We start from the raw sequence: 26,218 nt of genomic DNA, 5'->3' as shown, positions 1-26,218 counted from the left end.
TTAGTGAGCAATTTGGCGTTTTTCTCAAGCGAATCTTGAAAGAAGGATAAATATATCCCCAGTATACATTCATTCAATCAAAGATTGTATTACAATTTGAAAGTCGACAAATGTGTTCAGTTTTTTTGGTGCGAAAAACTATAGACGCACTTCCAAATTGGTTATCAATTGCTACCATTCTAACGTTTGGCATACCATCGACCAGTTGACGCAAGTATTCGTGGGTAAGTAGGTCCCATGAAGCTCGAAATTGGGCCTTCAATTCACCGACTGACTCAAACTGACGTCCACGTTGGTACATCAAATAGGCCAGTTGCCCCCAAACGTTATCAATAGGGTTAAGATCAGGGCTCTTTGCGGGCCACTCCATGACTTCAATACCGCTAGCCTCGATGTGCGCGAAACGTAGATAGATGCGTTTTCTTGTTGAAATATCGGCCTCAAAACACCAAGAATGTACTGTACCGGTAACACGAGAGATTCCTACAATAACGTTACCACAATGTACTTTAATGATGAGCAATCGAATGTATATTCATATGGCCCAGGGGTGTACCTTTCGTTGCTTTGACTATTTTGCCCTAACGTTAACATGGTTTCTTCGAGTAATTAATGTATGAGCCCTTCGCTGATACTACTACTGTAACAGGTTACATCACTAAATGACATTGCAAACAACAACATCGGGAGGTTAGCCACCATGCCCTTCGTAACTACTGTACTTTGCACAATTGACGTTGTGGATACACTTGTACATGTACTGTACGTATCGTTACGACCTCCTTCGCCTTCCTTTTCCCGAGGCCACCCACCTGTCAGCTGGTACACAACGTAATCGCCAACTACATCGTGCATCCAAATATGACTACACGAATGATAGAATTTTGTTAATAACGCGACGAATACTAACATAGTAATGAGACTGGGCAGTTGGTCGTTTCCTTGCCTAACTAGACCAATATGAACATGATCCATTCATACCAACTTGATGGCACAACAGGATCACAATGTTAGTTAACGTGGAAAGATATATCTTAACCATACAACGTGTATGTACCTATTCGTATCATCCTAGTAGTGTACAGTAGCAGGCCCCGAAGTACACCTACAATTCTTCCAACCCCCCCCCCGCATTTATATGTCCCTACGCTATCTTGTACGTGGAGTCCGAGAGGACCTTGACTTCCATACTCAGGGCTTGGACTTCAGATCGCAGCGCGTTGTACAGGTGGATGTACCCATCCTGGTCCTGCGCCACCATGAACAAGTCATTGACTTCGGCGGCGACGGGCTCCGACTCCAAGTACGTGATTTTCCGCTTGCTCATGGTGGAGCTAGCGACTTTGGAATGGTTCATAGTGGTCGCGCCTTTGGATGTCATGGCTCGGATGACCGACGGGTGCTCTGGGAGGCCAAACCGGATCGTTTGGCTCATGAGGAACCACTGGATGGTGCAAAGCGACCGCACGGGAACCAACACGACTTGGCCTTCGTACTCATCCATGTCGATAAACGTGTACCCGAGGTCGGCAATGATGGACGTGGAGTTGTACATTTGCTGCCGGCCGAGCGAATTCTGCCGCAACTGGCGCCACCATTGGTGGTTCACGACCCCGTCCAGCGTCAAGATCACAAACACGTTGATGAGCATGAGTAGCACCAGGCTGGGATACCCGCGAAAGAGAACGCTGTTAAAGATGTTGACGGAGATGCCTTCGAGCGACTGCGTGGTCGACGCTAGGTTAACCGAGTCCAGCAACCCGTAGTCGAGAAGGTTGTTGCGGGCAATGAAGAACAGCCCTGCAATGTAAACAAACGTGGGTGTGCTAAAGTTCAGACACGCTACCACCCGGTTGCGGCCACTATACCGCGTGGACGAGATAAAGTTGACAAACCACTTGAGGAACTTGATCACCAAGCAGTTGAGCCACATCCATCGAAAGTTCATGGCCAAAATGCGGATAAACACCCACGCACTGGTCGCGCTCGCGGTCGTGTTCTTGTTCCACGTAAACATCGCTCGGGAGTAGATGTTGCATGCCTTTTCGTCCAACATGACGGCGAACACGTACCCGAATACAAACACGTCGCTGTTGAAGCAAAAGTAGGAAAAGTCAAACGTGCGACAAGGGTGGCGCAGCAGCGTGGGGGCCACCATGTGTGTGAGCTTCTTGAACCACGAGGTCAACGTGGTGCCGTCCGTCCAGCGCACAGTCTTCTGGCTCGTGGCAAACGCCGCGAGGACAAAGAGCACGCAAAACCCGCGCATGTAAAGCGACCCAGCCGTGGTGCCCGTGCGCTCCAGCAAGTACCCCATAACGTGGTCTTGCCCATAGTTGGCCACGCTCGACGTAACCACGAGCGTCTTGGTCGTGGCGTTGTATGTCGAGGCGATCTGACAGACGGTCATTCCGAGCTCGGATACGGGTTCACATCCGGTGCAGAAAGCACGGGGGTAGAACCGATACATGGTCACGTTGGTGTAGGACGTGGTGCCCACAGGGGGAACCACGACCCCCGTGGTCACGCGCAGGTCCAAATCTGTTCTGGCTGGCGTGAAGCCCATACTAATGAGCTCGTCGTGCTTGGTGGACTCGGGGGGTGGGGTGCCAACGCCATAGAGGAGGTTCGTGATAGCCGTTCCTCGAATGTACTGGATGCTATCTTTCATCGTGGCCAGTTTGACGGTTGACCCCACGTTTGTCTGGTTGGTGGGGAGTTGGTACGTCTTCTTCAACGTACTGCACAAGTCGTTGAGCGGGTTGTCGATGAGAAACGTATCCCCCGTGAGGACGTACATGCTATTATCTCGGACATTGATCTTCTTCAACGTGTAGTTGAGCATGAATCTGCCCACGGTGGATGTCGACCCAATCGACCTTTCGATGGGAAACGAGAAGGTTTTCTCGAGGGCTTCGGAAGAGCCGACGTTCATCAGGGGGCCCAACAGGGTGTTGCCGTTGCCGATGACGTAGTTTAGCTCCCAGTTGTTGGTAGTGACGTCCACAGTCACCAAGCACACGCACATGGCCGACACGAGAAATTTCACGGCGGGGGGGCCATACTTGGCCACGATATACCCGATCGAGGTGTCTTGAAGGAGACTCGACAATGTTCGACGTCGCATAGCTTCCGTTGGAGCAAATGTGTGACTGAGACAAACACGTGTTAGCAATATCGGACCGATATTTATATCGTACCAATCGCACGACTTCTTAATTCCGTGCAGGGTGTGAAATAATATAATCGACGTTGGAGGGCTATCTATTTCTGGTCATGACACCGACTCAGATCGACAAGATGGCGAGAAAAATCCGAGGATGGCTGCAACTGTTAACATGGGGCGTGCTCGACGAATAAAACACAGAGTTGAAATAGATTATTGACAGTGAATACATCATAGGAACGATATGATACGAGAAATTCCCACAGAAAACCACACAATGACATGTGCATCTTTACGCACATTGTGTGAGCAAGGAAGTTGAATGGTGAGGTTGGTGGTGTTGGGATGTTTCTATACTTAGATTGCATATAAATAAAGCCCAATCTGGCGATGGTATAAGACGCTTCGTTGACAACCAATACGATAAAATTCGTGGACATTTAGTAGCTGCTCCCACAATAGCGCAGTGACATTCCTAGCATTCCTACACTGCACTATTGTATTTGGGACTCTTTTCAGGCGGAAATGTTTTATACTGGATAAGAAAAAGATGTTCCATGTTCGACGGTATCCCTTGAAACATCGCGATTAGGGTATGTTACTATAAATAGATTACTACTATTATAATAGTACTGTATTATTGTCAATGGGGGGGGAGGGAGGTGTAGCTACACTGTACATTAGATTTCTTGTTCTCGAAAGTTCCGCATAAAGTTCCGCATAACGTTATGGGGATTTGCAAGGGGTCATATGAATGTATCTTCAATCTACCCGCTATATCCATCATCATGTCCAAACTATTGACTGGTCTTCCACGAGGCAATAAATAATGAACATTCCAAGGAAAATCGTATTTCTTGTTTATTACATCTTTTTTCGTTTAAGTTAGCTTAGCAACTAACTTGCTACATTCAGCCGATCGATTACACTGGCCAACACGACCGCGGTTGGGCGTTGCTTTGGGTCCGCCTGTGTGCACATTTTGATTACGTCAACGACCTTCGCCGGGCACAACTCTGTCACATGCAGCCACTCGTCCGCGTGTGCCAGCATGTACTTATACACGTCCATTGCGGTGCATTTTAGCTGGCGCTGCATAGCCGAGAACGGCACTTCATGGGTATCCAGCTCCCACAGAAGCATGCCTAAGGCATACATGTCGGCCGCTTCCGTGTACAATTCCCCCCGCAGGACTTCAGGGGCAGCATATCGGAACGAGCCGACGACGTTCCCGAGGGTCAATTCGTAATCGTCGACATGTCTGGCTAGCCCAAAGTCGGACAGTTTGGCCACCATATTGGCATTCAGCAGCACGTTTCTAGACTTGAGATCTCGGTGCACAACTTCCATCGAGTGCAAATACACCAATCCACGGCAGACGTCGCCAGCGCAGTCGATCTTTTGAGTCCATGGAAACTCGCGGTGTTGCTGCAGAAACGTCCGCAGGTCCCCGCGACTCATGTAATCCATCACCACAACCACATCCCGCGGTTGGTCCCAGCACACCCCCACCAAACTGACAATGTACGGCGAGTCCAGTTCGCTGAGCAACTTGATTTCATCCAGAAACAACTGCACCGATTGGGTGGTAGACTGGGGATGCCTTGGCGGGAGCAGCTTCTTGATGGCCACTCGCCGGCCTTTGTACGTGCCTTTAGCTACAAGCCCGTGGAGTCCAATCGATAGCACCGTTGTCATGAGCAAGTGCGTTTCATCGAGGCGCCACAGCGGCAAGTCGCCGAAATCCAGTGGTTGCTCTGCATGTTGTGCACACATCACGAGAGGGGGGGGGTCATCGGGGGGGAAGGAGGGGGCGGTGGACGTTGTAGTGGTGGTGGAGGTTATGGTGGTAAGGTCTTGGTGGTTACAGAGACGGTGGGGGTCACTAGTCCTGTCCGTGTACAGCACAACATGGGTACCCCCGTCGTCGTCGTCGTCATCCGAGCCCTCGGATTGGTTGGACTTGTTTGTGAACAATTGCCTCAGTCGCCGCCGATGATACACGAGAATCACGGCCAAGAACGACACGGCAAAGCAACCCATCAACACCCACACTACCACATTCCACGCCCAGTTGACATGATCAAAAGGAGTAGAATTTGGAGGAACGGCAGCGTTGGTTGCAAGGGGCAAGACGGAATGATGGTCATTGGACACGTCCAAGGGCGTCACCAGTCGAACGCGGACAGAACAGGTCATGTCGAGCACACAAGCTGGCTGTTGGCGTAGAAACGCCGAGCACTCGGCTTCGCTTGGGAAGAATCGGCAGTCCGAATCCGTGCCGGCTAGCAGACACGCTTCGAGTCGCGTAGCTAGGTCCATCTTGGCCGGAGTGTACAGGAAATGTACATTGGAATAGCAGCATTTCCACGACATACTCACGTTTACAAACAATGTGGGGGCGGCTACGGGTACAACACTCGTGGTAGGTTCGATCGTCGTCGTCGACATGTCGTCGGCGTGGGGCAACACAGTGCTGGTATGTGGAGGACTGGTAGGACTACTAGTTGTTGGCCACGCAGTAGTAGTAGTAGTAGTACTAGTACTACTACTAGTAGTAGTTGTAGCAGGGACGCTGGTGGTGGCGGGGGGCGGGGAGGGAGAAGGGCCTGTCGATGGGGGGTCGTGTATTGATTGGGGGTAACTCGTTACTGGGGAACTTGTTTCTGGCGAACTTGTTGTTGGCGAACTCGTGGCTACGGGGGTTGCAGAGGACGAAGGCGGGGGCTGTGGTGGTTGTGTTTGGGGGGACGGGACTGCCGTACTTGGAGGAGGGGTTGTCTGGGGCAGAGTGGCGGCGGTGGCGGTGGTTGTAGGGGGACTTGATGATGTAGGGGTAGTGGTGGTGGCGGCAACGTCTTTGAGTTCATAGTATGCAGTCTTGGTCCAAGGACTCGAGTACGGGTAAAACTCTTGAAACTGTGTGGAGGTGACCACATCGGCTAGATCCGTACACGCGCTGTCGCGGTAGAACAAACACCCATTGGGATCAGTAAACGACTCGGTTAACCAGTAGTCGAACTCGCAAAAGATTGTACGGTGGTCGTTGAGTCCAATAAAGTAGCGCCCGAACCCCATGAGTCCGCCGCCGTTGCGATGGGGTACTGGCAAACACTTGACATTGTCGCTGCCAGCTTGCAGTTGCCGGCGAGAACCACTCGATGGTGAGTGTAGTTGGGAGGCGACGGAAGCCAGCCATGGCGCGTGCTTGTTGCTTTGTGATGGGCGAGTACTCAATACATACCACGACGTGGATGTGCCGAGTGGGAGTACTGGTTGGGTACAGGAGGCGTCTGTGAACCACGTACAAGGCGGGGAAATCGACAACGATGGCGAGGATGCTAGAGGCTGTTCGTGGCTGGTGGTCGATGTAATGCACGCCACAGCATGCCCGAAGCTGGAGGTTGGAGCGGACGCTAGCGCAGTGTCAATCACAGCTTGAAACTGACCATACAACGAAGCCCCCACTTGTAGACACACTGGCGCATCTGCCATCTTCCTCGAGTGTTCAAGCGTGAAGATCGACGTCGAGCAATGCTGCTGCTGGTCGTGGCTGGTGGAGTGGCTTGTCACACGAAAACATCAGGGTGTTCGTATAGCCAGGCGAGACCATGTGACCAGAGTGCAATGTAACATAATGTTATAACAATATATCATCCCGATTACAGTACCCACACTTCGATCGTATGCACATCGAAGTGCTATAGACGAGTGTTATAATTGTATCCGTCTGCGAATATCCAACGCGGATTCTAGTGCCACGTAGTAATTTCGAGTACTACTGTATACGTAGTATACAGTAAAAAAACCGTGGTACGTGTATTATTACAGGGTAGCAGCTTCGAAATGTATCCCGCAAACCAAAATTCAGTGGACCGGTTACCACTATACGGTATAGTACACCAGTATTCTATGGGGTGTTCGACTATGTCCTGGGTTTGCTCTGTAACTATACTACAGTATTAATACTGTCCATCCTAGTGGGTTAATACATTTGGCCTCAAAACCAGTGAATCACAATTGTTCCAAGTCTGTTACAGTGTAATATATTCGCTCACTGTTACAGTGTAATATATTCGCTCACTGGAAGTGGTGAGATATTTACCAAAGCATGTGTTTCAAACCAATGACGTGGTGACTTGGTCATTGGGTAAAACGTTAATAAATTTGGAAATCACTTCCAAAAACACAACGTTTTCGATTTATTACGAAGGACACAAATAAATGGATTGACGGATGTAATTTCCATTCAAAATTGCATAAAACGATATTATCCATACTAGTATTAACTGTAAAATTCACTTACAAAGAGCAAGTCTCCGTTGGAACATATTCACTCAGATTGCGCCATGTACTGTAGCTAACGAAAATGACCAAGTTACAGTTGACCAAGATATGATCACTCGCTGTGAGCCAATCACATCGCAGTAGTTTTGGACTAGAATGCCTCCAACATATTATACTGCTTGAACACGCGCTAATCATGTCGAATCTTCCGGACAATCGACTTGAAAATGGGTGAGTTCCTTGCCCTGCCTCGCACATAACCTATAATTGTTAATTGCTCGTCATGGATACCGGTATATATGAGCTCTTTTGAATACGTAATTAGAGAGCTCTTCACATGAACTGTTATTAATAGGACTTGGTCCATCCCGAGGGCAGTGCCACATTTTTATATGCTTATATTTCTATACTAGTATAACGTTAAGCGAACACTTCGATTTATAGTTTTGTACAGAGTACTGTAGTACATATTGTCGATTTGATACAAATTTGGGGAGGGGGTGCAATCGAATCGCGCCAACCAAACCGATCCACAATGGATCTGATTGGTTGAATTTCATTGAGAAGGTTTTGATTGGTTCATAAATTTGAGCTCACCTGAAGTAGCCAATCAAATCGATTTAAATTCGAACGAGAAACCACAACACGAAATTTCACTCGAAAGCACAATATCCCGTCGTAGTCACTCGTTCCATTATGGGTTAATCCCTCGGTCATTTCGTAACTCATTTGTTAATAGCACGAATTGCATCCAACGTGGTTTTATATAATATATCTTTGGTTATAGATTCGAGGGTTCACTAATTTTGAGTTACACTAAAATTTGTCTTACAGTTGGGTGCTCGCTGTTAATATGTGATACATCGGACTTGTTAATTGTATTATGTACGAGGATTAAACAATGCCGCCTTTGACAGCGTACTGGTGGTTCTGGTAATTTGCATGGCCAGGTTGGTCATAAAATTGCTGCTGTTGCTCGTACGGTTGCTTTGGGGGTTGCTGCTGGTCGTTGAAATGCAAGTTGTCACCAAACGATTCCCCTGTGGAAAAATCGGCTACAAAATATATAAATATCAGAACCAAGTCGGACAAAAATCTGTTGAGTTGCATACGATATTCCAATCTTTGGTTGAAATATATATGTAGTACCACACATAAAAAAATATTTATATATATTTATTTATTTATATATCCATCGCCACACTCGAAAAAAATCACCATCCATATACGCCACTACTATCACACAACCACTCTTTGTTCCCCATGCCTTCCCAGTGTATATATATATATATACATCTAGAAAACCTATAGAAATATTTGAAATTGCTATAAACTTCCAAATTCGCGCTGTTTTCAAATCAATATTAAATCACGCTGGAAGTTCTGATTGGCCGACTATTCTTGTCCTTTCTGAAAGAGCCAATCAAAGAACACCAACTCAAAATTGGATGAGCCATTATAGCGTCGATGATGATTCGTGATTCGATTCGACGGGGTCTGGAAATTTGTACCGAATCCACAATACTTGTATATACATTTAAACATATATATATATATATATATATATACAGTCAAAACAATATATAGGACTACACAACGCCCTATATATATATATAAATAAATAAATAAATACCTGTAGGCGCCCGACTCGTGTTTTGCGTGGTCGCTTCCACAGACTGCTGCATTGCCACGGCCAAATCAGCTTCATATTCCCGTCGAAAGTGCCTAATTTTCTCGGCGCGGCCGGCAGAACTCGTGTACATGGTGATAAGCATGCCCACAACGCCGCCGATAGCTGCCCAGAAGCTGTTCCCGTAGAACCAGCAGCTCCAATCAGACGTTTTCTTTTGGCAGAGGACATAGGCGGACGAAATCACATCGATTTCTAGCATTTTTTGCTGGATTTGAATAGCCCATACGATCAAAGCGGCAAGGAGTAGGAGCGCTAGAAGAGAAAAATACATTGGATATATATATATATATATATGGAGAAATTTGACAGATACTGGGCGTACATGAGATGAGGGTAGTAGAGGACACGATACGCTCGGCGTAGCCTGCCGCAGGGTTGAAGCATGCGGCCACGGACGCAATCAGGCCAAATCCTGCCAGGTTAGGGTTAGGAACACATGAGCCTTGGAAAGAGTAATATTGACAAAACTATATATATATACGAGATGGTTGATTTGAAATGTGGAGGGGGGGGAGTTGTTCAATCAAAGGAGGAGAAGACAGACACTCGACCGACCAATCAAAACCCACTGCGCTTTTAACTGACCAATCAAACTCGTGCATCCATTGAATTCGAGTGACTTCAAATAGTGTGCATGGCCCAACGTCTCAAATGTTACATATAAAAATTAAATACAAAAAAAATACTTTGATTTGGTGCATCCCTGCACAATATATAGAATTCTTGGCGGAAAGCGCAATATATATTATATAATAATATATACATCACTTCAAAGCATCTACACAATCTGTCGGAAAGACGTGAATAACCATCCATTATCATACAAGACCTATGGGATTGAGATAAGTATACTGTATATGTATCGGTATAACCAAGGTGGAAACTCCAACGACGACGACGACGCCAGCAAGTTGCTGCAGAACATACCTGCAAAAATAGACGCAAAGAAGCTCACGTATTGAATGCCCTTGATGGGGTACCCGCACAGAATCTCCTTGAACTGCGCGCCGCCGCCGAGCATCCAGTTGGGCGGCGGCACTCCGTTCTCCTCGTTCGTACAGAACTCCGAGTAGGCCAAGGTAGTCTCGGATGCGTAGAAGGGGCTTTGCAGCGGCTGCGTCGAGTAAAAGTTGTAGATTCCAAAGCCCTGGAACACCACCGGGTCCTGCGCCTTGTACTTTTGCTGGAACCATGCAGGGTAGATGGTCGAGTACGTGCACACCGCCAGCGACAAGAACGAGAAGAACACCGCTACAGACACAGAGAGAGAGAGGATGAGTGCCATGGACCAAGGAAGGCATCGTCGTACTGATGATGGTGTTCTTAAGGCTGCCGTTGCGCATCGTGGAAGGCGGGGTGTGTGGCACTGTGAGCAACAAGCCAAAAACCCCGGCGCTTGCCCGGCTGTATTCCGGATACTTGGGACTCGTATCCGGTATTTCCTGTCCAGAATAAGAACAGTGCAACGTTTAAACATGCGAGAGGTATAAAACGTGTCGATAGTTGTGAAAAAACGTGGTTGACTGCATCTAGTACTACTACTAGCTTAGAGTGTTTGTCCTAGCATTTGAAAAAACTCTAACGGTATAGTATGATGTAACGGTACTATTTTTATAGTATGAAGATTAGTAGTCTTACTAGTATGTGAAAAAACTCCAACGGTACTGTATGTATGTATTACACTGTTGGTACCGGTAGTAGCAGTACCGGTATGTAGTAAAAGTACAGTACGAAGTTATTACACAATTTTGCGGTTAACGTTACAGTAATTTGGAAAAATATCTGGTATATTTCGTGGAACCCTTTACTACGAAGTATTATAATTCCGTGGGCATGCTGATTTTGCTCATTATATTTCGTGGTTCAATATCGTTGACAGGGTGAATTCGCAAAACATCAAATATATTTTGTGAAACGATGTAATAATTCGTACAGTATATTTGGTCTATACAGTCCCTGTACTGTGTGCTTGATTCATTGAAGTTGAAGTGGCCAAACTGACTTTCGCGCGATTCAAATTCACCTCCGTGCAAAAAAACAAGACTCCGACCTTGTTCCACCTCAAGCACCTATAAACTATCCCTTCAACTTATTCACAGTCAGTACCGAATCAGTATTAATACATCTCAAGCTAACGTTAGTATTAGCCTCGTTGACGATGTAGGAGTTAATATTAGCTGATTGCATCAGCAGGCGACGTGGTAGTTGGTGCCTCCAATGCTCATCTACCCTGATCACATTGAGTTTCATGCGAATTATAATGGTCACTGCACGAAATATACTGGAGGTTTTGTGAATGCACTGTCAAGGAGGAGTCTAGGGCATGGATGAATGAGCGAAATCACCATCCAACGGAATCAGTAAACCGAAATATATTGTGCTTCCAGGGAAAAATTCATTGTTTAAAAATTTCTCAGGCTTAAATAACGTCAGGTATTTTTCGAAATTAACAGCAAATAATACTACAGGTACACCATTGTTCCTTTTGACAGATTTTAAGGTCAGGTTTTTCCGGTATATTTTGTCCGACGCTCAACTGATCCGTGATATTCGCCTATCATTCGATATATTTCGTCAAGACCCTACATCGTTGTACTGTACTAGTACTATATTTCGACCAGTATCCAGTATATATCACCCCACAGCCCGTATATTTCACACATTGTTCAATATATTGCAAATCAAGTAAATTGCAGGTGTCAGGCAGGTGGAGTGTTTTGGCCTTGTACATGTATTAATAACGTTAGTATGAATTATGAGTTGACCCGAATCATCAACCACCTTACACCTTGCAGCTCGAGTTCTTTTTCGGTCTTGCTGAAAACTTGGAAGTTAGCGCCTGATGAAGCAGCGCAATTGATTTGCAATTAAATCGATGAAACATCATTTGAAATATATTGAAGAACGTGTGAAATATACCGGTATGGGGTGATATATTCCGGATATTAGTCGAAATATACTGCAACGATGTTGGGTCTTGACGAAATATACTACGTATACATACATATTGACCGTGAATGTTTGGCGAGCTTCACAGATATGGTGCACGTCATCTATATAAACTACCAACTTTTCACAAAAATGTCTGACTTCTATTTCATATTCATTACTCAAAATTTCAGCAAATTGAGACGTAGAATCGACAGATCTCAATGTAATGAAGAAATTTTACGTCTCAGATTCAAATTTGGAGTTGAATTGGTCCAGAAATAGATATTTAACCTAGCGGTATTTTACATCGGCTCATGGCCGCTGAGATGTATCTTGATTTTTGTATGTGACTCTTATCCGTATATAATATCCGGATGCAGTTGGGACCTTTAACCTCCCACTGCAGTGATAAAACGCATGAAATCGGTATTTAACGTATTTTGTTTTTGGGTTTAACTACATTAATTGTACGTTAAATAATAAAACCTCCACTCCTCGATTTGGCCAGTTGGAAGTTTTTAGATGACGTGCACCATACTACCAGCGAGTATGGTGTGAATCACTTGTGCGTCGGACAAAATATACCGGAAAAAACCTGAACTTAGCTCAGGTAGACCCCTGGAAGAAAAAAATGTGCATTGGTATTGTCGATTTTCTTAAAATTTCCCAATTTTGCATGGTTCGTTCAATCGCGAGCACAAATAGAGCCGAGACATCTGATTGGCCATTATCCACTTCGCCCTTTCCAGTAGAAACTCGAAAATGGATTGTAGCCAATCAGCGACAAGTAATTTCGGATTGACCAATGGGAGAGATTGGTGCTCGATTCGCTCGGCAAGGTTCGATTGAACGGGGTCCGGAAATTCATACTCCGCGTAAAAACTACCCCGTAATCCATAAGAGTCACATACAAAACTCAAGATACGGCCACCCCAATGGCCAAATATCCAAGCGCCCATGTAAAATACCACTAACGTTAGGTTAAATATCTATTTCTGGACCAATTTATCACTAAATTTAAATCGGAGACGTAGAATTTCTTCACCACATCGAGAGATTCTACGTCTCACTTTGCTGAAATTATGAGTAATGAATTCGAAGTATGAAACAGAAATCAGAAATATTTTGTGAAAAGTTGGTAGTTTATATAGATGACGTGCACCATCTATATATTATTAGTACCTTCGTCACACATGAAGAATAGTATTACTAGTTATACATTAGATATCTCGATGACCTTGCCGAGGCAGCAACAAAGTAAAAACTACCCATACAAGTTGCCCAATCTTTTCTGCGAGTCCAGTCCTCGGGGTTGATCCTTGGATAGATTTCTTTGAGAAATAATCCACGGCGAGTTGTTCTGGTCCAGTTGATGCTGGCGCAGAGATTCGTCCATCGCGAGTTCCACATCATGCGCTTCTTTCGACTGCCGCAAAGCCATCGCCAGAGCGCGATTATTTTCATCTTTCCCTGGAGATAGCAGTTGGAATCGGGTGTCATTTTGCAGCGTCGGAAGTCCCGCGGCGGTGAGCGCCACCGACTCCTGCAACGCAACGACCAGCTGATGATCGTATACTTTGCGGACTTGGCGCAGCTATTTCAATTCGGAATTAAAATGAATTCATATTCTATTATAATAGGATAACATCGATTCAGAGAGGTTTTTGAATACAAATAGTTCGGGTCAAAGAGTATATAATAGCATGTGGGCACCACGATCGACGTAATAAGTTGCCAACAATCAGCATATGTGTGATGTACATATTCATACTACTCATATATTTATCTATAATATACAATTTAATATTTATATATATATTAAATAGTATCAACAAGGGTCAATGGATGTATAAACACATCGCCTTCAAGTCGATCGATACACATCGTTGGAATACTATAATATTCGCTCTGAAGTATATTTCAAAGGATAATATATATATATAGATATAGCCTCAACTAGGGGTTATTATATATATATATATATATATATATATATACTAGACTGCATAGTATTATTACCTTGGCAACTCGCCCGGCGGCACTGGCGTACGTACTAAACAATAAACTCACGACAGCCCCAATAGCAACCCAGAAACTGTACCCGTAGAACCAGCAGTTCCACGATGATACTTTTTCTTTGAAATGGCATTGGCTATATGTGGTCTGAATCACATCGATACTGAGCAGCTTCTGCTGGAACCAGACACTCCACATCACCAACACCGAGACCAAGCACAGCGCTACAGAAGCAATCGTTTGAGGATTCGACACGGGATGATGGAGCTTACATGACATGAACGTGCACAAGGACACTGTGCGCTCGGCCGTCCCCGCTACAGGTACGAAGCATGCGACGATGGCCGCAACAAGGGCAATGGCTGTGGACAGCGTAAGTAACGAGTGAAGTATATGTATGAGCGATACTGGTACCTGCAAAGCCGGCGGCGGCATACATGACGTACTGCGACACGATGGACGCGGTGTCGCAAATGGCTTCGTGGAAGCCGGCAGCGTTTCCAAGCATCCAGTTTGGCGGTGGAAGACCTGATGCATACCCGTCGCAAAAGTCGGCAAAGAACATGGTCGTGACTGACGCGTAGAATGGAGTGTTGAGGGTGTTGGTCGAGTAGAACGCAAACAGACCAAAGCCTTGGTACGTTATGGGGGCGGCGGCGTCGTTCGATGGCGCATACGACTGCTGCAGCCACGCTGGATACATCAACGAGAACATGCACAGACAGAGCGACAGGAAGCTAAGCAGCGCCGCTACGAAGGGCAAGGTAACATGAGGTTCTACGTGAGATGCATCAAGGAGGAGGGGTGTACAGTACAGTACTTAGCACGGAGCTTCGCATGAAGCAGAGGCTTGGCCGAGGCGGCATGGCAGGCCACTGATTCGCCCTTTGTGGAGTGAGAAGTTTCTACCAATTTACGATCGACAGGAAGAGGATGGAAGACATGACTTTGTTAGATCAATACAAAAATTGAAATCTTTTTCCATGTCAAACGAACAACAACGACGGCATGGTCGTCTGTCAATAAATATATACGTTTCGGCGTAAATATAGTCATCGGGTGGTTGTGGTGATTGTCACTCCTCCTTGTTTCCGCTACTCTTATACGAGCGTCAAGGGATTAATAATCTATTTAATCAAGACTACTTTCTCTGGAGTATTAGTACTGTACATTTTGGCAAGAGGACAAACGTTACAGTAGTACTAATATCCTTGTACAAACTGTTAGTACATACTATTAGTATCGGTACAGTTCCCATGAAAGGATCCAGTGAGACATTTCGGAACACCCTACTGGAAATTTCAACCAAATAAATTTGCAGTCACTGGGCAAACCTTTACACACTCACAACCATTTTTTGATATATGTCCAACCCGAGTCCAGCAAGAAACAAACCCATCCCATCGCTTTACGACCCAAAAATGAGATATAAATCTCATCAAGGAGAAATTTACCACTCCCCCACTCAAACGATAACGTCCAACGTGTGGAGTTGGCTAATATATGTGAAATTTGTTGATTTGCAAAACTCGCAGCCGCTTGAATATTCGAATAGAATGATTGGATCAATTCACAATGGAATATTTTTCCCATTTGCAAAATCCCTCTACAAAGTGCATTTCTATAGAGATGTTACTCACGGAGTATTAATACTTTCAACCCTACAGTATTATAATACCAGTAACTTACACCTTTTCCCGATCAAAGTGCCAACTTGTTTTCCCATCAAAGGGGCAATACATACAAAAATATAAAACATTCGAAATATTTGGGGATCAGATTCAATACATTATTTCCTTCTAAAAAGTATCACAGTCATTGCCAATAGGAAATTTCACTTGGGACCTCATCACCTTCTCGATATTGCGCCGACAAGCGCGAAAGGAGGTTGAGATGAAGCACTAGGATACCTAATATGAACAGTCGAGGTTGAGCTGTAAACTACTGATGTTTCTTGGTTAATTGAGTTTGGATTATCACCCAAATGTTTCTTGGTTTACATTAATTCTCACGTCGTGGGAATCTATGATTAAAGCATCGGCCGTACCGTAGAGGTACTTTACAAACTTTCATTAAGTCACTGTGCCGAACCACATTATTGATGGGAATAAAAGCCAATTTGATCTGAACGAATTGTTCGGGGGCCACGCTCTTACAGTCAATCAATGTAACGTTAGTAACTACTACTATTAATAGTACATTATGAACACCCAAAAGCAAGAACGAATTGTTCGGAGATCACGCTCTTAGAGCATCCCCACCGGCTGATGTAGAAATGTAAAAATCTTCAAAGTACATCACTACATTAGCAAAATTTACATTTTTCAGACCCACACTGGTTGCGAATAAATTTTACATCATGACGTACACGCTCCATAAATTTTACATCATGACGTACACGCTCCATAAACACAGATTTCTCAACAGATCTGTTGGGTCGTTTACAGTTCGTTCTATGCGATTGAGGTCCAAATGTATGCCATCCCGACGTCCTGGAGCACGCCGGCATCATGAATATGAATCTTACAGACAATAGAAGGTATGGCAACCCTGCCGCACCGACTGGCGAGAGCTCCAAAACCTCAATCGCCAGCGGGCGTCGTACGCGAGTTTGCTCCATCAGGAGAACAATTTCCGCCAATGTGATGTACAGTAATATATACTACTGTTACAGCACACATCCAATAAACGGGGCTTTTCAGCTCTACAATGTATGTTTAATCAGCCGGTGTGGGATGCTCGTACAGTTAATCAATGTAGTCCTATTAATAGTAGTATTACTAGTATCACATATTACTACTATTAATAGTACTACTATGTATGACTCTTACTGATAAAGTTGGCTACTATTGTGCAAATTTCGAGTGAAATTTCGTGTTGTGGTTTCTCGTTGGAATTGAAATCGATTTGATTGGCTACTTCAGACGAGCTCAAAATTAGTATCCAATCAAAACCTTCTCAATGAAATTCAACCAATCAGATCGATTGCGGATCGGTTTGGTCAGCGCGATTCGATTTCACCCAAATTTGTATCAAATCGAACAATAGTAGTACTTCGAAGATTTTTCTATACAACGCAATTGTGCAAAATATATCGCTATACTATATACTACTAGTAGTATGTACTAGTATAAAAGTTACTTCGAAGTATTATTTGATAACGTTTCTACCAACTTTTCATCCCCTAGGAAGAGCCGTTACTGTAGCCAAGTGAATGATATGATCAAGCTTGTACGTCGTCAGCTAAATTACACTTGGAGATTACAAAAAATTACATGTGGCAAACTGACACCACGACTAACTACTACTACCTAACACTAGTACCCGACTACTCCGACGACACTGGATTCAGCAAGAACGACATGTGCATGTTCGAAGATGTGGTCGTTGTGTGCTTGTCGACGATAGGGGTGGTGGAGTTGGTGTTGTTGGCCGCTTCCTTCAACTTCCGTCGTCGTTCGCGTTGGTAGGCATTGCGCTTGTCCCGATTCTTCAAGTCGTACGCCTTAGCATAGGCGAGGATCTTTTCTCGGTTGCGGGTGTACCATTGCTTTTTGCGTTCGAGGTCGCGTTCGAGGTTCTTGGCGCGGTACGCCTTGAACCGGCCGAGTTCCTTTTCGCGGTTGCGCTCGTAGTAGTCTTTGCCGTACGCGCTGAACTTTTCCTTGTTCGTCTCGTAGTACATCTTCATCCGCGCGATCTCTTTGTCCTTGTTCTTGGCGTAGTACGCTTTGCGGTACTCGACGTTCGTGGGCGACGACGACGCAGAGGATGCAGACGTGTGGTCCATCATGTCACCGACGTCGCTGTGGTTGTCGCCGCTGCTGCTGCTCCCGCACTCGGAAGAGGTCGTGCTTCGTGCCATGGTGATGGATGCTTGTGGAAGATTCAATTGTGATCATTTCCTGGCGCGATGTCCAAGTTTCGGTTCGTGACACGAAGTGGATATCGTCGCGGATTGGCTATTGTCTCCACCAATCATTGACGAGCTTTTCGCTTGGCATGCACAGAACCCACCAATCACATGCCGGTATTTCGCCAAATGGCCCGATTCATGAGCACGGTCCCACTGTGTCCAAGCGTCAAGTCCAAAGGATCAAATGTACCTTGGTATTTGTATGGCCAACGAAAGTGAGTACATGAGATGTTGATTTGCATATTTTCGAATCCATGAACACCCTCGAGATAAGAACAATTTGAATCGGCAATGGTTTCCATTTGGCATACATTTCTACATTCGAGTCATTTAACCCAGGGACACTGGAGTAACCAATCGCACGGCGTCATTTGAAACGGTGGATTTGGATGGTACAGTAATAGGAGGGGCTGGCGAAGTCTTTGTCATCGGTCAATGGTAATTTCTAACTAGTATACGAAGGTTAAGCTGGCGGAGGTTTCGATTCTTGGGCTGACATTTGCAACGTTCTACTCGTTCGTAAGCAACTGGAAATCGTCGAATGGCGAGGAATTTCTATGCAATTCGCACCTTTATTAATCTGCTAGTACCTATTTCTGGCCCATCACAAGAACAGAACGTCGTCTAGGACAAAGTGGAAAGGCGTCGTGAACTACCCACATGCTTTTGACATTGGCCTGCCGCCTTGGTGCCTGGCTCATCGTCTACCATTATAAATTAATAGTACGCTGTATTATGCTGTACTATTTAATAGTAAACTTTTATCACGAGACCTGTGTATGGCCAGGCAATTGTCAGGGGATACTGTATGTATCGTATTTGTGATAGGAATGACCAACCACGACCAAGTAACACCGGAACTTCAGGACCCTCGACTACAGTACCTAGTGATTTTATTTTAAAGTAGGGTAGGGCCCATGAAAAGCGTGAAAGTAACGCGCAATGAAGTCTGCTCAATGAATGACGTGGAGGCACGAGCGCGTCCAAATGCGATGGCCGGCGAAGGCGCCAACAGGAAAGGCAGATGTATCTCAGATCTTGTGTACAGTTGAGTTGATCGTATCGCCGACTGTGATTGATCGTTGGCATATTCAAGATAGCCAATCAAACCGTCGAATGCCCTTGACTGGCTTTTGCTTACAGCCATCAAGACACCGCATGGTGCTGCTTATTCCGTCGTTTGAAGAAATCTCATCAGGTTGAGATGCCACGTCCAACCAATCATACCTCCACAATTCAGTTCCGGATAAATGTGCAGGCTTGAAGTGAAACGGCCTATTCCGTTACGGTTCTTGCAGCCGTTTCATGGAAGCATAAGTTTAAGATCACTTGGTCAATAAGGTCAATATATGGTCGAAGAAAAGTCTATGGTCACACTAGGCTTGAATCGATGTTCATAGCACTGATAGGTTCGCAACGCTAGGGAGCTAGCTGTTATCCATGGAGGTTTGAACGCATCACTTGAAATACCGGTATATCGCGTTGCTTTTTGAAATCTACCCTTATTGTTAATAAGCAGTATAGTTAGAAGTTGGTATACACATTTGAAAGGTACTCGTTCGCCAATAACCCGTACAATTGCACGACAAGTCCAGTACCTCTAGCCTGCGAGTATCGACGCCCCTTCTATAGTATATAACCGACCCCAACCCTCGTCAGCAGAAGATTCCGCGATATGATCGAAGCCAGCAGAATAGCATCGTGGTAGCAACGTGGTATACATATGTACATATGCGGGGGAGATTAACTTCAGGGGGCACTTAGGGTGGTCATACATGCTGCATAGTCGCGGTTCGATGGATCGTGGTTCGCATAAACCACTGAACTGTAGGAGCGCATCTCTTATTCAGGGGGTTTGCACAAGAAAAGTAAGCTTCGAACGTTAGTGCCCGATGGGATTTGCATCATGATATTGCGTCTCATCCACAATTGTATTCCATCAACGCCACCATATCGCAGAGATCCCTTTATCTTTGCAACTCCAAGGCCACTTTCGCATTGCCCTCAAGCCTACGGGTCACAAGAATTACCTACGCCGTCCAATTGGTCAATGATGGCGGCCCGCGTAGGCCCATAGTCTATACACCGTTCACGACGCTTGGCATCAGGCATTGCACACCCTCCAAATGTCCAGTTGATGCTGTCCAGTCCTCTGCCCACATGTTGTGCTGTTTATTCTAAACTGGAGCTGACCAACTGTCATATTTAGGCTGATGGCCCGTGGTCTCATGGTATTTCTCTTGGGCATAGTGAGTGCGAGGGGATGGTGATTGCATTTTACCAAACCTTCGGGGTATTTGATCATTTCGTGAGGCGATGGTTTGTTGCCGTTGTTTCTTACCGGCGTCATTCTTACCAACTCCGCCTTGTTGTGAGGCTACCCTCGAAGAGTTGTGGCCGGAATGGGTCGGCAGGAGGTGCGCCAGTGTGTCGAAAAGTAGCGTTAGTGTGGCGTCGGGGAGGGTCAATTACGAGTGACAGTACATACCGTCGTACTACATGATCTCGACGAATATACGAGGCTTCGTTGGTGGCAACCAGTCATGTGATTGATGCCAACGTCGGAGCGGCATCCAGTAATGCCTAGAATACACCACAATCCCCATATTGACGGTCGTTGTAGAACCTCGACAACTGCAAATTATTGAAGTATTTTGCTTTGAAACCGTAGCGTTGAATCTCCTGTTACAGTTAACTCATGTTGATGACCCCCACACGGTATGAATTGAATCTGCATTTCCAGACCATTGAGCAAGCGTTACAAGTCCGCCGTAGCATGCCACTCGATAGAATGGGAAGCGACTTGTGAATACCAATCGACGGTAGGATGGCTAGAAAAGGGCCAACGTGGAGCCCAACGCAGCCATACATCCCCCGTCGTCCAAGTTTGGGCCAAGGGGATGTATGCGAATTCATCCTGTTCGTTCGACGGGGGGAAAGTCGGGGGGGTGTTGATGATTTGACATTCTTGATTCCTAGGCATCCACTGTTGCAGCCAACCAATGGACTACATACACGGAAATGCCAACGGCGATGTGCGAGTTCTTCCACCCTACTAGTACACTGTAGTACTAAGTTATAGTATGGGTGCGCAGGTCCATTGACATTCGTCTCCAGCTGTTTTGCAGTACTGTACCTGCTCTTGATGTTGACTTTCGAGCCTGCGACGAGGTGGGTGAGGCCACGTGACCGTCACACTCACCACCTCACCTCTGCATCACCTGCATCATCACAAGGTGCATACTTGGCATCGTCCTTTTCCTACCAACCACAACGCGCTTTCTTTTTGACAGAACCAATCATACCATCTCGTACTGTCTATGGTGTGCAATCTAATTCGTTGTACAATGGTAATGTCGACGACACAGACTTCACGGTACAGTACAGTATCTAAGAATCTCCACCATCTGCACGCAGCTGTTTTGGGGGCTTGTACCACCTGCTGCCACATCTACGTTTCCGTAGCCATGATTGCATATCATGTTGAGTTTTCAATCGTGATCTTTGCACTTGTTGACTGGTTGGTGTTTACCGTGAATCAAATAAATCGTTGGCTCGTAGCTCAACGACACAGTGGTCTGCCTTCGGTTCGCTTACACACACGGTGAAGCCCAATTAAATTCAACCGAGACAGACCCCGGATATATATGCAACTTGCGCCATGTTATCCATTAGGTTTCGAACGAAGGCTATAGAAACGTGTAGTTCCATTTGGAAGGACTTGGACGAGCTACATCCCGACGTACGTACCCCCCCTAGTAGGTCGATCACCCTGTTGAAGTCGCAATCAAATTGACTTGTGGCGCCCTGAATTCATATGGGTCTACTGCAAACAATGCTACGAAGGTGCCAAGGTTCCACCGGTTGGGGGCTGCACATATTGCAGCGTCGTTGGTTGAGCAGTGTGGGCGGCTGCCAAAAGTTCTGTTTAGACTCCACCTGGTGATAGTCGTAACACACTTGCTGAAAAGAAACGTCGGTTCCTGTCACACGATCGAATATCTCGTGTCGACGAGATTAAAAACGAGGTCCTTCGCCAAGTCAATTACGTGACATCGTTTAGGAAACTAGTGTGATATTCCTGCTTGTCGCAAGGACCAGCCGCCGCCTTGGCCCATGAAGTTCTACTTCGCCATTGAATGTCTGGCCGCCGGCTATGTATGGTATGTACTAGCATTTTTTTCGGTTGGTCTTATTTGGTAATTGTTCAAAATGATTATGGGAAACAGACTTTTAGCCAGCTGCTTTGTGATGGCCACACACGCACGACTTGAAGAATCTCTCAGAATCACTTGGCCATGTACGAAACACGTTCGAAACATTACCTTGAACCGCTCGCATCGTCCCCATACTACCTAGTACATGTCAAGGGCAACGCTGACCAACTGTACGGTGATCCATCGAACCTGTGAAAGAGCAGGTCAACTGGAGTTAATGCACCCACGTTCGTTATATCGACACCATCGATTCCTTCCAGCTCACATGCACGATACGTCCAGAACGACGTTACAGACGTCACCTACAATTTCCATACATAACCACGTCGCACAGTACGCCACATCCGATAAACTTACCTATCTGTCTCACGAGTGGCGCCATCTGGACCGACCCCGTCACTGCTACGTTCTCTTACTTTTCAATTTTCCACATCATGCGCACTCCGACTTCGCCCCCGCCCGCGCTCCCGTCAAAGCGGCACTATAAGGTGGCTACCACCCCAAATACGTACAATATTGTGCCCGTTGCCCGCTACTCGAGCCCTCCAGTAGCCACCGTGTTGGACATTCCTTACGCCTTGGACGGGATCAAGTGTCGAGAATCAAACTTGGAGCAGTCACGATTCATGTTTCAACCGTCCAGCGACTACCAGCTCCACGGTGTATCGGTCAAGCCGTCGCCGCAGTCTACAAGTGCAAACTACCCCCCCACTGCTACCGCGTCGTCCATTTCGCGGTTTCAAATGTTTTACCACCTTCACAAACAACACCAAAAGACGACGACATCAACATGCATCGTACCCAGCAGCAGCATCACCACAACCACCCAAGGCCATCGAAATGCCGCGTCGATTGCGTTTTTGCTGTCCTGAGACGAAGATCGACATTTATTAACGACCCCTAATATTATTATCCTTCAGAGTACCACCACCACCGACCCAAACCATGTATGTAGTACGTGGTCGATGCCTTGATGTTGTGATTGAGCTGTCCAGCTTGGCTTCACGAAGTTTCGTTGACCACTATAGAAGTCACTCAAAGGTACACACTGATGGATCGCAAGTACTACGACTAGTAGTAACTTACTACTGTAGTAACGTTACCTGTGATAAAAGGCAACATGGATAAAATAGAGCCACCGATTGGCTGACCCGTTCAAGTTGACCAGCCCAATCAAGAACGAGATGGACGCCAGGTCGAAAATACTGCAGCCAACCAAATGGCATTCTTCGAAAGGCATGAACCACAATCATCATTCTGATATAAAAGCCGGCGCCAAAATTCACTGTCAATACTATCATTAGTATTGACAGTGAATTTTGGAAGCCTACGTATACTCTATGGACGTGGCCCACGTTTGACATCATGGTGGCATGTGTTGTGCGTAGTTTATCGCGTGCCACTTTCTCCATATCCAGTCAAATCAAAGTATTTTTCAATTCAACCGTTTGCTTTTACCGGATGACTTCCGTGTCCGATTAACTGTTAAAAGCAATATTGCGTGAGACACAATACAAATATTCACAAAATTATAGTCATTTTCGACCCTGCTTCCTGATATCCTCTAATACATGGTGCGCAATTGTTGAAATGGAATATATTCTCTTACTCGGAAACCCTTTATAATATGATACAATTTAGAAAAGTAGCATTCGATGCTGACGATGAGACCTCACACACCGTCTTTCACACTTTTTTTCATCTCTGGGGCGTGTTGTTGTTGAGTAGCTATGCGTTGTCTCCTAGCTCGTGCACCTTGTCCCTGATGGAGGCGTGTGGTGTAGGTGTGATGTAACTGTCTCCGAGTTTCTTGGGTATGGTGAGCTATCTACGAACTTCTTTCGGGTTGCCTTTACTACACCTTTTGCGGTTAATTTCATCTTTTTTCACTATATTTCGCTTAGCTTGCAGTATAGTACCAGGTATTTCACCAGACCACCCATATATATATATCGGTTACCTCCATTTATATATACCGTTCCGTGAGAACTTGATTCCGTGCCACCATACATGATTGGTAGAAAACAATCACTCTTAAAATTTTCAACCAACCACCTTCAATATTTTTCCGTTTTGAGCCACTGGCTGATGCAGAAATGTAAAAATCTTCAAAGTACATCACTCCATCAGCAAAGTTTACATTTTTCAGACCCACACCGGTTGCCAATAAATTTTACATCATGATGTAAACGCTATATAAACACAGATTTCTCAACAGATCTGTTGGGTCGTTTACAGTTAGTTCTATGCGATTGAGGTCCGAATGTATGCCATCCCGACGTCCTGGAGCACGCCGGCAGCATGAATATAAACTTACAGACAATAGAAGATATGCCAACCCTGCTGCACTAAATTCTCGACTGGCGAGAGCTCCAAAACCTCAATCGCCAGCGGGCGTCCAACGCGAGTTTGCTCCATCAGGACTACCCTTTCGGCCAACCCGTGTGGATGCTGATCGGCTAGTTGGTGGTGGCGACGGTGGGGGTGTGGAGGAAGTGGCAGCTGCCCAGCACGATGCATTGGGTGCGATGTTTGTGTGTAGCGCATGTGAGCAAGGCCATATCGGCTACTTTCGAGGATTGCATCGGTGCAAATGAGGACCTGGCGGGGTCTGCGTGCGCTGCCGCCATGGTCTGTTTGATAATATGATGGAAACACCAGTGTGTGTACCAATATGTGGAATTATTGGCTACTATTGACCGGTGAAACACAAGTAAACTGTAACGTTATTGCGAAAGGAATAACAAAGAACAGCAGGACCATTGACTGCCCAACCCAGAGAGGCGACAGTCATTAGTTGGTCTGTTTAACACGTTGAAGGTAGTGCTATAGTAATTGACTAATAAGTTCCGACAGATTCAATCGCACGACCCCTTCGTTTGTAGTACGAGCTAGGACTACTTACTATCCATGATCCGGTACACATCGTAATTATGATTTGCAGCGCAATCGGGGACAAATAAAACGTGTTTCGGTTTTGTTTGAGGGTTAGGGTTGGGGTTTGACGGCTCACCGAGCAACTCGATTTCTCAGAGTTGAACGATCTTGGACCATATGGTGAAGCAGACGGGTATGTATGGCGGGAGGCCATGATGGTCATCATCAAACGCAGCCAGGGTAGGCCAAGTACACTAGAGGAGGGGGAGTGCTTGATGTTCGCTGGACGAAGATCAGTATGTACCATGGAAGCTTAAATACCAACTATGGGAAAGGAAATAAATCAAATTATTGAACTAAATGCACGTTTTGCACCATCAACCGTTGATCTGGCAAATGGAGGGGGATTGAAACCACAATAATCGCTTGTCCCGTTAAGCACCCAATTTTATTGCCGTACATTTGCTTGTCGACGCCCCCCCCCTGCAGCCCTCGACCGTAAGTGGATGTCAAGATCAAAACTTGTCATTTTTCTTACGCATCGTTCCCACTGATCGGCACAGTCCACATATCCGTCAATTTTTGAGCGAAACAATGCGATGAACGATCATTTGTTGGATGTTGGACGAATGCCTATTTGTCGTAACTTCTACGAGCGAGATTCTACTATCAAGGGTCCAACACGGCGGCTATTCAGTATCACCAAGCAAGTACGTTGGTTGTCGGTATCTTTGCCATCACCCCCACGACGACGATGACTCAAAACGGGCTTTGGGCTGTGCAAGGGACTTACTTCCCTCTAGCCATACCCCACTTTCCCCCTGATCCGACAGCGTTCTATGGTTCTTTGACCACGACCACATAGCTTTGCATGTATGCACTGCCCGTAATACACTTTCAATCTTGAAACTTCCTCGAAGGTGAGGTGTGTGTGTGCAAACTTGAGAAGACTTGAGCGCTTAGAGCACTACTTTACATGCAATTTGCTCCCCCAGCACAACTAACTCAACGTTCCGGTGGGTCGTTGAATTCATTGGGACGGTTCAAGTTTCCTTCGTATATTAGATATGCCAAACCGATTGATCGATTGACACGAGATACGTATGGGCGGGGCA

At 45.9% G+C, this 26,218-nt stretch overlaps 6 protein-coding genes across 11 annotated transcripts; 2 read left to right on the top strand and 4 right to left on the bottom strand.

Annotated features, from left to right (window-relative positions):
• Positions 1-989: 989 nt before the first annotated feature.
• Positions 990-2,110, top strand: H257_15183 (hypothetical protein). Its single transcript, XM_009843192.1, has one exon. The coding sequence runs from the start codon at positions 1,233-1,235 to the stop codon at positions 1,764-1,766; it is 534 nt and encodes a 177-aa protein (XP_009841494.1). The 5' UTR covers positions 990-1,232; the 3' UTR covers positions 1,767-2,110.
• A 1,906-nt stretch (positions 2,111-4,016) lies between these two features.
• On the bottom strand, positions 4,017-6,731 carry H257_15182 (serine/threonine protein kinase). Its single transcript, XM_009843191.1, has one exon. It carries the CDS (start codon positions 6,659-6,661, stop codon positions 4,064-4,066), a length of 2,598 nt encoding a protein of 865 aa, XP_009841493.1. The 5' UTR covers positions 6,662-6,731; the 3' UTR covers positions 4,017-4,063.
• Positions 6,732-8,305: 1,574 nt separating this feature from the next.
• H257_15181 (hypothetical protein) lies at positions 8,306-10,551 on the bottom strand. The gene is made up of 5 exons (XM_009843190.1): positions 10,456-10,551; positions 10,074-10,397; positions 9,469-9,558; positions 9,087-9,398; positions 8,306-8,508 (listed from the first exon to the last, which is right to left on the bottom strand). Exons 1-5 carry the CDS (start codon positions 10,487-10,489, stop codon positions 8,348-8,350), a joined length of 921 nt encoding a protein of 306 aa, XP_009841492.1. The 5' UTR covers positions 10,490-10,551; the 3' UTR covers positions 8,306-8,347.
• A 2,713-nt stretch (positions 10,552-13,264) lies between these two features.
• Positions 13,265-14,979, bottom strand: H257_15180 (hypothetical protein). Of its 6 annotated transcripts, XM_009843187.1 has the most exons (6): positions 14,914-14,979; positions 14,508-14,843; positions 14,366-14,455; positions 14,179-14,317; positions 14,097-14,130; positions 13,265-13,671 (listed from the first exon to the last, which is right to left on the bottom strand). In XM_009843187.1, exons 1-6 carry the CDS (start codon positions 14,957-14,959, stop codon positions 13,342-13,344), a joined length of 975 nt encoding a protein of 324 aa, XP_009841489.1. In that variant the 5' UTR covers positions 14,960-14,979; the 3' UTR covers positions 13,265-13,341. The 6 variants fall into 6 exon arrangements, with proteins under 6 accessions (XP_009841489.1, XP_009841488.1, XP_009841487.1 ...); XM_009843186.1 differs by having other exon boundaries at positions 14,179-14,455; XM_009843185.1 differs by having other exon boundaries at positions 14,097-14,317.
• Positions 14,980-17,321: 2,342 nt separating this feature from the next.
• Positions 17,322-17,975, bottom strand: H257_15179 (hypothetical protein). Its single transcript, XM_009843183.1, has one exon. It carries the CDS (start codon positions 17,956-17,958, stop codon positions 17,422-17,424), a length of 537 nt encoding a protein of 178 aa, XP_009841485.1. The 5' UTR covers positions 17,959-17,975; the 3' UTR covers positions 17,322-17,421.
• A 4,626-nt stretch (positions 17,976-22,601) lies between these two features.
• On the top strand, positions 22,602-23,156 carry H257_15178 (hypothetical protein). The gene has a single exon (XM_009843182.1). The coding sequence runs from the start codon at positions 22,661-22,663 to the stop codon at positions 23,096-23,098; it is 438 nt and encodes a 145-aa protein (XP_009841484.1). The 5' UTR covers positions 22,602-22,660; the 3' UTR covers positions 23,099-23,156.
• The last annotated feature ends 3,062 nt before the right edge of the window (positions 23,157-26,218 follow it).

This window comes from Aphanomyces astaci (genome assembly GCF_000520075.1).
Source record: "Aphanomyces astaci strain APO3 unplaced genomic scaffold supercont1.67, whole genome shotgun sequence".
NCBI lineage: Eukaryota > Oomycota > Saprolegniomycetes > Saprolegniales > Verrucalvaceae > Aphanomyces > Aphanomyces astaci.
This window is presented reverse-complemented; position numbering and strand designations above follow the sequence as displayed.

What these genes read in the sequence shown, in the direction of transcription:
- H257_15179 (XM_009843183.1), bottom strand. Translation starts at nt 17,958, where the DNA reads ATGGCACGAAGCACGACCTCTTCCGAGTGCGGGAGCAGCAGCAGCGGC.
- H257_15181 (XM_009843190.1), bottom strand. Translation starts at nt 10,489, where the DNA reads ATGCGCAACGGCAGCCTTAAGAACACCATCATCA. An exon ending in CCTTAAGAACACCATCATCA is followed by an intron (nt 10,398 to 10,455) that starts GTACGACGATGC and finishes CTGTGTCTGTAG; the next exon opens with CGGTGTTCTTCTCGTTCTTG. An exon ending in CTCTACTACCCTCATCTCAT is followed by an intron (nt 9,399 to 9,468) that starts GTACGCCCAGTA and finishes TTTCTCTTCTAG; the next exon opens with CGCTCCTACTCCTTGCCGCT.
- H257_15183 (XM_009843192.1), top strand. Translation starts at nt 1,233, where the DNA reads ATGTACCCATCCTGGTCCTGCGCCACCATGAACAAGTCATTGACTTCG.
- H257_15182 (XM_009843191.1), bottom strand. Translation starts at nt 6,661, where the DNA reads ATGGCAGATGCGCCAGTGTGTCTACAAGTGGGGGCTTCGTTGTATGGT.
- H257_15178 (XM_009843182.1), top strand. Translation starts at nt 22,661, where the DNA reads ATGCGCACTCCGACTTCGCCCCCGCCCGCGCTCCCGTCAAAGCGGCAC.
- H257_15180 (XM_009843184.1), bottom strand. Translation starts at nt 14,959, where the DNA reads ATGCCGCCTCGGCCAAGCCTCTGCTTCATGCGAAGCTCCGTGCTAA. An exon ending in CATGCGAAGCTCCGTGCTAA is followed by an intron (nt 14,844 to 14,913) that starts GTACTGTACTGT and finishes TGCCCTTCGTAG; the next exon opens with CGGCGCTGCTTAGCTTCCTG. An exon ending in CCGCCGGGCGAGTTGCCAAG is followed by an intron (nt 13,672 to 14,096) that starts GTAATAATACTA and finishes GAATTGAAATAG; the next exon opens with CTGCGCCAAGTCCGCAAAGT.